General features: G+C 37.5%; 2 protein-coding genes across 4 annotated transcripts; one reads left to right on the top strand and one right to left on the bottom strand.

The window, feature by feature from the left end:
- Positions 1-1,224: 1,224 nt before the first annotated feature.
- tlx3b (T cell leukemia homeobox 3b) lies at positions 1,225-5,238 on the top strand (the record flags this gene model as incomplete). Its single annotated transcript, XM_079449338.1, has 3 exons — positions 1,225-1,666; positions 3,663-3,900; positions 5,025-5,238. 3 exons carry the CDS (start codon positions 1,225-1,227, stop codon positions 5,236-5,238), a joined length of 894 nt encoding a protein of 297 aa, XP_079305464.1.
- A 1,883-nt stretch (positions 5,239-7,121) lies between these two features.
- npm1a (nucleophosmin 1a) lies at positions 7,122-11,912 on the bottom strand. Of its 3 annotated transcripts, none has more exons than XM_079448274.1 (11): positions 11,674-11,912; positions 10,578-10,657; positions 10,375-10,494; positions 10,192-10,285; positions 9,599-9,708; positions 9,461-9,516; positions 9,226-9,271; positions 9,056-9,136; positions 8,854-8,976; positions 8,355-8,429; positions 7,122-8,271 (listed from the first exon to the last, which is right to left on the bottom strand). In XM_079448274.1, exons 1-11 carry the CDS (start codon positions 11,711-11,713, stop codon positions 8,227-8,229), a joined length of 870 nt encoding a protein of 289 aa, XP_079304400.1. In that variant the 5' UTR covers positions 11,714-11,912; the 3' UTR covers positions 7,122-8,226. The 3 variants fall into 3 exon arrangements, with proteins under 3 accessions (XP_079304400.1, XP_079304402.1, XP_079304401.1); XM_079448276.1 differs by lacking the exon at positions 11,674-11,912 and adding an exon at positions 11,510-11,648 and having other exon boundaries at positions 7,345-8,271; XM_079448275.1 differs by having other exon boundaries at positions 7,483-8,271; positions 9,467-9,516; positions 11,674-11,772.
- Between the last annotated feature and the right edge of the window lie 60 nt (positions 11,913-11,972).

Genomic DNA, 11,972 nt, shown 5'->3' with positions numbered 1-11,972 from the left:
GTTTTTTTTAAACATGTTAATGATCCTACGAAATTGACGAATAAGATAAACTAATTCCACGTTGCACGAATTTAATTTGTGAATTGTTCAATAATGTCATTGTTATCATATTCACCTCGACTGCAACCATCAGCTACTGTATTATTATTTCAATTTTTTAAGATTGACTTTTTAACGTTTTTCTTATGATAAAATAATGCTAGAAATTCTAGTAGTTTCGATGAAAATCAAAATCTATAGCAAAACTCCTTAGTGGACAAAATAAATAGGATATTTAATTTGTTCTCTTTTCATCCAATAAAAACGAAAACGGGTTTAAGTTGATTGACATATTAGAAAAAAGGCTGAGGGCAGCTTTAAGGTCAAAAACAATCTTTCTGTTACTGGAGGCTATATACAATTATTAATAGTCTAAGAAGAGTACATAGGAAAAATAATTATGCTTCTTTAATACTACTTACTCAATTATTCTTAACAATTATTTTGTCCTGACAACGAATGTACCCCAAGTTTTAACATCTCTTTCAATTTGCTCATCTATCAAAATATGGCTAAATATTATTGCTCTTTTTCAAACGAGACTGCAAATACATATGCTTACACGGAAAAAGATGACGATATTGCTATTTGACATTTTAACATTAACAGGTTACATAAATGTGGATTTACATTATTTTTTTCATAACTGTTAAAAAAAGTAGTTCATAAAATATATTGTTAGCTAATGATGATATGCTAATGTCATCATTTCGCTAATAAAGAGACGCTTGACCATCAGACCAATACAGAAATTGGGGATTAAACGATCTGCATTTTTAAAGAATGATGTCACAATGCGCGTTATGTTTCGTGGATTGTAACAACATGAAAGCCAATGAGGAAAGAAACATTCTGCACTGTCCAATCAAAGACGAGAAGAGCTCCACGAGCTTCGCGCAGCGATCCAGTGGTGAGTGTGTGTGCGTGTGAGAGAGAGAGAGAGACCCGCAAGTGCCAGAAATCTGCCAAGTCCTCTGCCAAAACTTTTCACCCACAGACGAATGCGTCCAAGCCATCTCAAGTTAAGACCGCTACCTCCAGGAATAATAGATTACAAAGGCAGATATTACTGGGGATTCCCATATCCATAAACGTAGCATTGTAATTCCACTCTGCAATTTTGGGGCAGTCTTAAATTGTCTGTGGAATAAACTCAAAGGCGCTGGAAAGGTTCGGGCATTGAGGATGGACCGAGCCCCAAGCTCCAGCCCAAGCGGCACCAGTCAAACATCTCAACCTGCCCAACATGAACCCATCAGCTTCGGCATTGATCAGATTTTAAGCGGTACCGACCAAGACTCACAACAGAACTCGACGCGGAATAGTTCGGAAACCAGCAGTAGCACGAGCGGAGGCAGTTACCATCTCGGGAGTCCAACGGGAGCGAGCGCAACGCCTTACACTACACTAACCGGCACGTTTCACGGAATCGCGACTCCGTATGAGGACTCCAGTCCATATGGAGTGAACTTAACCCTTGCACCCGGAGGAGTGATTAGAGTCCCGGCTCACAGACCCCTGGCCGCGGCCGTACCTCCACCCATGGCTAGCGCGGTACCCGGACTCGGGAGTCTCAGTTTTCCCTGGATAGAGAGCAGTCAGCGATTCGCGAAAGATAGATTTGCAGGTAAATAAAACCTCGTTCGATTAATGTCTTCCTTTCAGATTTCTTTCGTTAAAACAACAACTCTTCTGCTCATGGTAACTTTCAGGAGAAAAATGCGCTCAAGATCACCATTTGGATAAAAACAAGATAGAAATAATAAAACAGAATCAAACTTTAGCAATTTAAATTAAAATAACGGTCGGTTTGGATACGTGTTCAGAGCATAATCGACAATTTAAGTATCTTTCAAATAAAAAAACTCAAACTGTCTTTTTTTCACAACGAATATCTGGTCTTTCCCTCTTTTTTTGCATTTACACTGGATACATATACAATGCCTAACAATAACTACATCAATTCTTAAACATAAAACTAAAAGCCATAGGCCCTATCTTTACATTTTCATTATCGTTAACACATTGTAGATCAATATAGGCCTGTTAAATTAATAACATAAGCGGCCTATGCTTGTCACGCAAAATAATATTTAAACGCATTGCGCAATACGTTTTAAATATTCACACATTTTTTAATATACATGACCTAAATGTTTTTTTTACCGTGATAATAATTCTGCGTTTAGCACAAGTGCTCGTCCAGCAGTTAGTTTTAAATGTGGTGACGTTGCTTGTTTGCACGTCAACGATATCATAAGAATTAATTGATGAAGGTTTCGATCCCACAAATATTAGACCGTCTGTCTGGGAAACTTGATCGTGCATTTCAATACAAGTCGGCAGATTGCTTAAATGGATGATGCTCAATAACTCATTTTAGCTTTGACCGTGAAGGCAGAGTAAAAGCGTGAAGCACCTGTACAGCTTACAATCCTGTTATAGGAAAATATATAAAAAGGGCGCCCGAGCGCCAACAGCTCAGCTTTCGGCTTAGATGAAAGTGTCTGAACGTCTGTTTACAGCTTGCACGATCACAGGACTTTTTAAATATACATTTTAATGTTTGAGTGCCCTTATATACAGGCCATATTAGACTAAAGAAATGCGCAAAATGTTAATGAATATTATTTAAAATAACTTCAAAATGAAAATGTACAGTGATATTCATATGTCTATTTTAAAAATGTTTTTTATATATATTTGCTAAACACCTGTACATCGAATAAGGTTTAAAGTTGAATGCATTATTTAGCCATGTTTTTGCATATGAATGTAAACTGTCACATTGAGCTTTCTTTCTTTATTCTGGGGAAATGCAGAATGCTCTGTCATTAGAAAGACATATCAATATTTCAGAAGCTTTATTTATTGCCACCTAAAGGCGTCTCTGTGTTTTAGGTAATAAATAAATTAGCAATATACTGAATTATACCATAAAACTGTAGATTCACTAGGAGAACAGCTGCTGTTTGTATTTAATGCAACATTAATATGTTTTGTGTGCAGATGGTAAGATGTGTGTAACCTGAGTAACAGCCCTCTCAATAAACTCTGAGAGCAAAAGCAATCTGTATATTTATAATGTTTCTTTTAGCATGTTTCAATCAATAACCTAAATGACCTAAAACTAATTAAAAAATCTTAAAGGTGCATGAAGGAATGGAGTCATTTAGATTTTCAATGCAGTGTTCCTTTGGCTTACTTATAAATTGCCACACTTTTCACAAACCTTAAAAGCATAAGCTGTATCATAATCACACCAAAAGCTCTTCAAATCTTAACAGTCTTGAGAGAGCATTTTCTAACCTAAAATATTATCCAAATCAATTTTCCTTTTTCCTCTAATATGAGCATGTTGGAAACTGTTTTGTGGGTTTGGGCACTCTGTATTTAAATAATTTTAATATTAACATTACAATAAATAAAGTAGCATTTTTTGAGAAATATATAACACTCGTAGGTTAGCAATATTAAAGATGACCTTAAATCTTTCAGATAGGCCTACTGTTTGTCCTGTCTAAGAAGTCTTGTTTAGTTGGATTGAAAAAGGACAATAGTATATGTGACAGACTCTTCATGACCCCCCATATCTCACCTTGGCTTTCTCTCGTACATTACAGCAGCGTTGACTCCATTCACTGTGGCTCGTCGCATCGGCCACCCGTACCAGAACCGCACACCACCAAAGAGGAAGAAGCCCCGCACATCCTTCTCCCGAGTGCAGATCTGTGAGTTGGAGAAACGTTTCCACAGACAGAAATATCTGGCCAGTGCTGAACGAGCCGCCCTGGCCAAAACTCTGAAGATGACAGACGCCCAAGTCAAAACATGGTTTCAGAATCGCAGGACCAAGTGGAGGTGAGAAAGAAAAATCGAGATTAGAAACATAATCTTGAAATCATGTTCTGATAAAACTGATATTTTTCTCAAGTAAAATAAAAAATGCAACACATAACCAGAATGACAAAGGCACAGAACCCGCCATTTAACAGCACACAGGCTAGAAAAAACTGCTAATAAATATTTTTGATTATACTTTAGAATAAAAAAAAAATTCACTATTGACTAACTATTAACTACGACTTTTTTTCTCAATAAAATTGTGTTTTCAGGTTTTGGGTATGTAGAACAAGAATAAGGCATTAATATGTGCTTTATACATACTAATATACAACCAATATGCATGATAATATGCAAGTAGTTAATGTTTAATAGTTAGAGCTTTAGGTCCATTTGAACCTTTTTACAAAATTATGTGTTTACATTTTATTTGGTCTCTTTTATCCAAAGACACTTATAATGCATTCAAAAAACATTTTAATGACTTGTTTCTTGGAAATAAAAACAATTTTTCGCACTGGGAATCATCGTTTTTAGAATAGCTATACAGAAACTAAAAATAAATTATTTTTTAATAAAGGTTGAATACATTTTTTAATATACTTTAAAGACTTAAAAGGAGAGGAATGGCTGGTTAACATATAGTCTAAAAAAGTGGCATCTTTATTTAGTATTGATTTGTATATATCACAGGAATCCCACTCCTATTCCTATCAAACTTAAATATCAGTTTTATATATAGAGTAAAAAAAAAGTGTTAATTGATACTGGTTTGCTTTTTCAAGGAGCTTCTAAAGAATGCGAAAAATCTAACCTTTAAGAGCGATTTCTACCTTTTCTAAACTAAAGTATAGATGTTCATGTTAAATTATATTTTGAATGAATTTAATCTGTTTATTTAGATGTGACCATTTGAATTATCTTGCTAACTCAGGTGAATGACACTACTTTTGTTTGCAATTCAGAATTGTTTGAAGGTTTAAAAATAACCCCAAATACTGCTTGGTGTAAATAAAACCAGATGTGTTTGCACTGGAATCAGAATAGATTGTCTAGTGACTAAAGGGAACCTACTTCTCTTCATTGTCCACTTTATTCTTCATCTCTTGTTTGACTCTGTTTTTCTCCATTTCTAATGCTAGACGCCAGACGGCAGAGGAGAGGGAGGCAGAACGTCAACAAGCCAATCGGCTGATGATCCAACTCCAGCACGATGCCTTTCATAAGTCCTTGTCCGACTCAGGTCCAGCTGACCCGCTCTGCATCCACAACTCCTCACTGTTCGCCCTGCAAAACCTACAGCCCTGGGCCAGCGATGAGAGCAGCAAGCTTGGCGGAGTGACCTCACTTGTATGAATACCAGAATTAGAAAAATAAATCAATTTTTTTTGATGGGCAAGGATGCTAGCTGACCTAATCACCATCCAGCTGAGACCTTTCATTCCACAAAACTGTGAGGAACTTTGGCCACCCAACAGCAGACAAGCTCATATAAATAAGATGGCTCTGCGTTCTAGGAGCAATGATGGACATATTCAGAAAGATATGTGTGTGTGTGTGTGTGTACAAAAGATTTTTCCCATCGGGGTCGGTGGCAATTACGCAGCGGAACATACCGTGTCCGCTGACCCTCCAGCTCTCCACTAGCATACCGACTGACAGCCGCATTACAGATTCAAAGTTTTCCAAATCCATTTGTCCTCCCACACCCGTTTAGATTCTCCACCACTCAGCGGTAGAATACAGGATTAATGCAGACGAGGGAAGTAACAACTAATAAATTATTTATCGCCCGAGTTGCACAACCTGACATGCCCCCAATCTTGCCATTTGAGAAAACAACATAAACAATACACAAACATCCACAGATAGCAACACGCTTTTACACCATGCCCTGTCAAATTTCCCTGTCTTGAATTATCAGCTTGGGTAATACACTGATAATCACCTTTTCAGGGTGCAAGGGCTAATCAGCTAGTTTTTGTTATAAAACTGACCTTCAATGAGGAAAAGCATGTAACGTTTTGATCTCGCAGGGCTGAATTTAATTTAGGCTATCAATTGGGTTTATTCAGGATCAATTTCAAACAGCAAACTTTGTCAGGATGAGAAGGAGGCTGGGATGGGCGTCCAGAGATGGATAGAACTCAGTGAGAAAAACAACAACAGGGGTCTGATAGATGCCCTTGCGACGCAGGTGCGTCGTCGCATCCTTAACTGTGTATCATACTTTGTATTTGATAAATATGTAAATAGAAGACAAAAAGTAATAAACATTCTGTTTTGGCATTAACGCAAAATGTGTGTTTTGCTTAGTTTGTTATTACCCTAATGTTTTTGGATCAGGCAGAGGAGAGGCATTTTCCAAATCCCCAGGCGGCACTCTTGTCGACAGAGTAACGTCTTGCTTTCAGAGGTCCGCCCAGGCCTACAACCCTGCTACACAACTTGATCGACAAATAAACACCGAGCCCTGGTAGTTGGCAGTAGTCGATTATGCCTGCCACAGCAAAGAAGCACTTATGTCCTCAAGCAGATAAATGCGCGATCCTGTGGGACCATAAAATGCCTTTATGCCCTCTGCAACGAAGCCCCTGCTTCCAAAGTGCTGACTAGAGAAAACTGACCTGTTTTAAAGGGCTGGGTGGGGGTAAATGGAGGAGTGTCCATTATAAAGTGATTTAACAGACTCCTTACATTATGATGCTGTCGAAGTCTCCGCAGGGTGAACTTGTGGAGTCTTGCCACAGCTCTTTGCGGACAGATGGTCAGCGGTGAGCTGTGCCAGGCGCTCTTTCACCGAGAGGGTGAGGAGGAGATGAGTTGAGTCAGAGCCATCCGAAAAAATCTTCGATAATATAGAGTCGATGCTCTGGGTAATTTACACAGGAAACGTTTCTGGCTCCTTTCCACATCTACGGCAATGACATCACTCGTAAAACGGAGTCGTTTGTAAAGGTATCAGTGATGTTTTAGTGCCCCCTGCTGGTTATTGCGTGCAAGCGCACTAATGGCACGCTGTTCACAGAATGAAATGCTTAACGAAAGATGAAAGGTATGGCGCTATAATTAATATAATTTGGGTGTGAATGCGACTAATCACATTATTTCCACTATGTGAATGTAAAAACATTTAAACAAGATTGAAATTGAGCTTGTAAATGAGACAAAATCGTTCTTAATGAGGAACGTTTGCTCGATTTACTGACGCGAGAACGCGCGCGTAAAGGGAGTCGGACATGAGCCACAACTTGGATGTTTGTTCCACGATACTGACAAATTACATAATTTGCATTGTTCAAATAAATATGTAAAATTCTTAACATAAGTATATAGTAGCTTAATAACATTAAGGTGCCTTTCCGTTAATTGTAGACAAAGCCAAAATCAAACTGAACTTTTATAACGCCGAATTAACTTTAAAACTTGTCGTCGTATGTGGAAATTAGCTGGTTTTCAGGGAAAAAAACACTGCACATTTTACGTGATTATTACGGTGTTGTCCAGGTTGACAACCAATTGAAGTGGGTGGATCTTTGGAAAACATACAAGCATAAGGAGTTACCATGAGTGACTAATAGTGGTTTTTGACTAAATAAATAAAATATAAATGACAACAATACCTGGTGTTCACAGCCCTTAACACGCCATATAGTTTGTTTTAAAAACTTGCTTAATACAAGTCATTTATTACAATTATGTTGGATAATAAATGCATAAAACGGAGATTAAAAGGACAATACACATTTGAATTTTAATCAAAAAAATTTAAGACAGTTATCTGTTGCCAAGATGGAGTTGCACATATCTTCATATCAATGTTGAATACACATTAACATTATTAACCGTTTACAAAAACCTATTCAAATACTTCGGGGTACAGCATATAGATGTCAAAGTCTGTATTAAAAATAAAGTGAACTGTTGAAATACTGGAATTTCTTTAAAGATCACTGAAGCCATTCATGAACCCACTACTGATGGATCATAACCAATGTAAAGCTTTTCAAGCTAAACTTCATTAAACAAGCTTCTGATGCATACCATCAGGAAGCCAGGCAATCATTTCCCTATAATATTCAAGAAACCATGGACGGGCAGAGTAAAGAAAAACCCATACACATTTACAGTAAGAGATCTTTTGTTCAATGAGTCTCACTGAGTAAATTACCCTGTTCAATTACCGACACAGCCCATGGACAATGGCAATGTCATGTTCAGAGTAAAATCTTAACGAAATGGAACGGATTTGAAACTCTTAAAATAAAATTACAGGTAACAAAAAGGAAAATAAAAGGTAAAAAAGGAATAACACCCAATAATTTAACCAAAATAAAAGGTGATTTATTTCTCCTGAGCCTGTCTCCATTTCCAAAGCTCATCAATGACCTTGGAGAGAGAAAAAATAATGTAAGACATTCATATTGGAACAAAAAAATAATGAATCATTTAAATTGATGAAAAGTACACACCTTTTGATCAGTTTCTTTGAAGCAATTCTTTACAAAGTTGTCAAACTTTACTTGCACTTTGGGTAATGATCCACCCTGTGGACAAAAAAATGCAAGACACAATGAATGTTTTGTTTATCAATTTCACATAAACCTGGTCTACATATACATTTGATGTGTTGATTTCAAATGTAAAATACGAAGAAATCTGATCGGCTACTGCTTGCAATACATTTAAGTTTAAAATTTTTCATCTATGTATATCATGCCAATGATACATGTGAAATTTAGGCAATAGTTAAAAAAATCTGCCAACAGGATATCAATAAAACTTGGATAAAAAGCATTTCTGTTCTTAGTTACCATGAATAAGTAGTGTGACAACGTTAATTTTGGAAGCATTCATGGTTATAGACATGTAGTTAACCCGGCAAGAATCCCATGCCCTTTCCGACCACTTTAACCATTAATCCCATCAGACATGTTTTGATGATAGGGAAGATTACATTGAAAAACAAACCTTCTGAACGGTCGACAACATCTTCGCCTTGATCTCTTGGACGGTAAGAGGAACTCGCGGAGTTTGTGGTGTTTTTGGCGACTGCCCTTTGTCACCCTTGTTCTTTTTCTCTGGGGTCTTGTTCTGTGAAAGCACATCCACATATCAGTAATCAAGATGTTGTAACTCACTGCTAGAAACCACGAGTAAGGAAAGTGCTAACCTGTTTAGCAGCTGGTGTACTGGGCTTTGGTCCTTTTCCATTCTGTGCAGGGGTTTGTGGTTTAGATGCTGGCTTCTTTTGCTGGAACGATGAACCAGTTGTTAAACTATTGAATATTTCAGATAACTCAAAAGTTGGAAGATTTAAGGGGCCTTAAAGACTCAACTCACCTTTACAGGTGATTCTTCTTCACTTTCCTCCTCTTCATCATCATCCCTACAAAAAGATTAAAAACGAACCCAAATTTGGTCAGCATTAAATTGCAATCAGTTATTTGTTTAGACACACAACAGGATAAACCTTTTTTTATACCTGAAGTTACTCTAATATTAGAATCTAAGTATGAAAGGGCTCTGAAAAAGGTGTATAGACTCGTGACTTAAATATGGCAAAAGCAACACTCACTCATCATCATCATCATCATCATCCTCCTCCTCCTCCTCTTCGATCTTCATTTTTTTCTACAAGAGAAAGTTTGTTTATAAAACAAGCCTATGAATTACACGAATCACAATTGTGGCTTAAAATCAGTCAAGAACTTACAGAAGGATTTTGAGCTAATGATGCTGGCCTCTTCTTGGATGTCTTCACCTCTTCTTCTTCCTCTTCCTCCTCCTCCTCTTCTTCATCAAAAGACTGGTCTCCTCCCATGACTGAAAGTAAAAAAAATAATCCCACTAAGAAATTTGAATGGAAAAATGCAGTAAAGCCAGGCTTCTCATTACTGCCTACATTTTGAAGGGTTCAAGGTTTGGCTTGTTACTCCAGGTCTGTTCTGAGATTCAATATTACACCATATTTGAACTTGCATAGGTGGGGTTTGTTTACATTACATACACAAAAATCCATAAATAAGAAGTAAATATTAATCATCTCACAGACTCATTGTTATATTTGAATTTAACATGGATGGATGCTATTTTTGAGCTTTACAATTCCTTGGTACCCATGCAATCCAATTACAAAGCCAGAAAGAGTAAAGATATTATTAAATATAACTAATTTGACTAGGACGCACGCATAAATTATTATAATTTTAAGGTTAACTATACTTTCATGTACGCCCCTGAGATAAATGGGAATGTCAACAAATGTTTTGGAACTCTTATTAATTAAAAGTATTAAAATGTACTCACTGACTAGATGCTGTCCACTAATGTGCACTGGACCGGAACCGGAGCGTAGCCGGAACACAACAGGTGGTGTGATCTCAAAACCACCCAAACTCACCTGAAATAAAAAAAAATCAAGATTCAGATTATGCAAACTCAGATTCTGCAAACATAACTGATCAGAAGAATAAAAGTGCCTGAACTTACACTGGGTAGGGTGGAAGGTTTTAGCGTGGCCAGCACTGCTTTTACCTTCTGACCTTCTACATCATGCCCTTCAATTTCCACAACATTCAGTTCATCTTTTGTTGTGGGATCGACACAGGCCTGAAAAGAAAGTAAACGCATCAGATCTTTTAAAAAGAACTCATGGTGTGAGTTACTAATAACTGACTGCAAATCCCACATACCATTCTGACAGACAACTGATGATCATAATCATCATCCTCTGGGTTAAAGGTGATCTCCTTCCCTGCCTTCAGCTCACAACCTGTAAAATAAACAGGTGAAACATTTCATATCGCGAATAAATCACCATGGGCATCTCTGCATGTTGGGTGAGCTGAGGGTGTTGTACAGGATTCACCACGTGGTTTTGGTAGCCGGCATAACACTGCATCGCACGTGCACGGTAGGTGTAAATTAAATTTCACATGGCGCACGTAACTACAACGAAATTAAAAAGCTCCTAGTGTGTTTATTAAAACATGACTTTACACCTGGTTGGTAAAAAAGTGTGTGTAGAACGTTGTGCATTATTATTGAAAGAATGCATTACTGCTATATGTGTGAAGAGCACATGTTAGGGATTTACGATAAATAAAATGCATCTAAAGTTATTTAATGTTGGTTTAGATGGACGGCTTTAAACAGAACAACGCGTTGTTTAGGCCACTCAAACTAAATACGTTTGTCAGCCACAACGAAACATAAAGACAAAACAAAAGAAACACAGTTAAAACGTTGCGTTCAATATGCATTCGAGAAATATACATTTAAGTCATTCCGAGCTAAATTCATACAATAGCAAACGCTTTCCCGATCGAACACGTGTAGCACAAGGACGCCATTTTGGAGCCTGTGCACGTGTTACGAGAGCGCGTGCAGGTAGACACGCGTAAATTTTGCTGTTAATATTAAACGTCGACATCAACAAATGCCACTCTTTATCTGACAATTAAACTACTATAAACATAAATCGACAGTCGATAAGCTACGTACTACCATTATCACACACTTAGTGACCAACTAGCTCATACTACACCTAACATCACATTTATTTCGGCTTACATCCCGAGTGTGACATCAAAGCGCTAAATATAAATAAAGTAAACGACATTACTTCAAAACTGAAAAGGCTCTGCCGAAACGACTCGGGTTTGGAGATATAAGACGGATAACTTAAACCGTTAGGCTACCTGACTATGAAATGAAATAAAAGTGCACGTAAAGACGTTCATGTACCATACATGTGTTCTGATAAATGGATTCATGTATTATACATACCATAAAGGAAGGTCTGGGGACCCATCTGTTCTAGATCCATCTTTGCTATGTTGTATCAGCGTCTGGAAGTATGATAAACTGTATGGTGCACTCCGCTGGAGGAACAGGAACACTAACCCACATTGCGTATACCACACGCCCATTTCTGGGACGGGCTTCCGGTCTAGCCAATGAATGAGCTTTTTTGAAAGAGACACCGGAAGCTGGAGGCGCGATTGAAATGTAGCCTACATGTGTGTAGTCCTATATATATATATCTGTTGTGCCTCTATTCTAATATTGCAACAAATGCATCACTG

The sequence above is a fragment of the Barbatula barbatula genome (assembly GCF_947034865.1).
Source record: "Barbatula barbatula genome assembly, chromosome: 24".
In the NCBI taxonomy this organism is placed as follows: Eukaryota; Metazoa; Chordata; class Actinopteri; order Cypriniformes; family Nemacheilidae; genus Barbatula; species Barbatula barbatula.
Note: the sequence above shows the minus strand (reverse complement) of the source record. Positions and strands in the feature narration are given on the sequence as shown.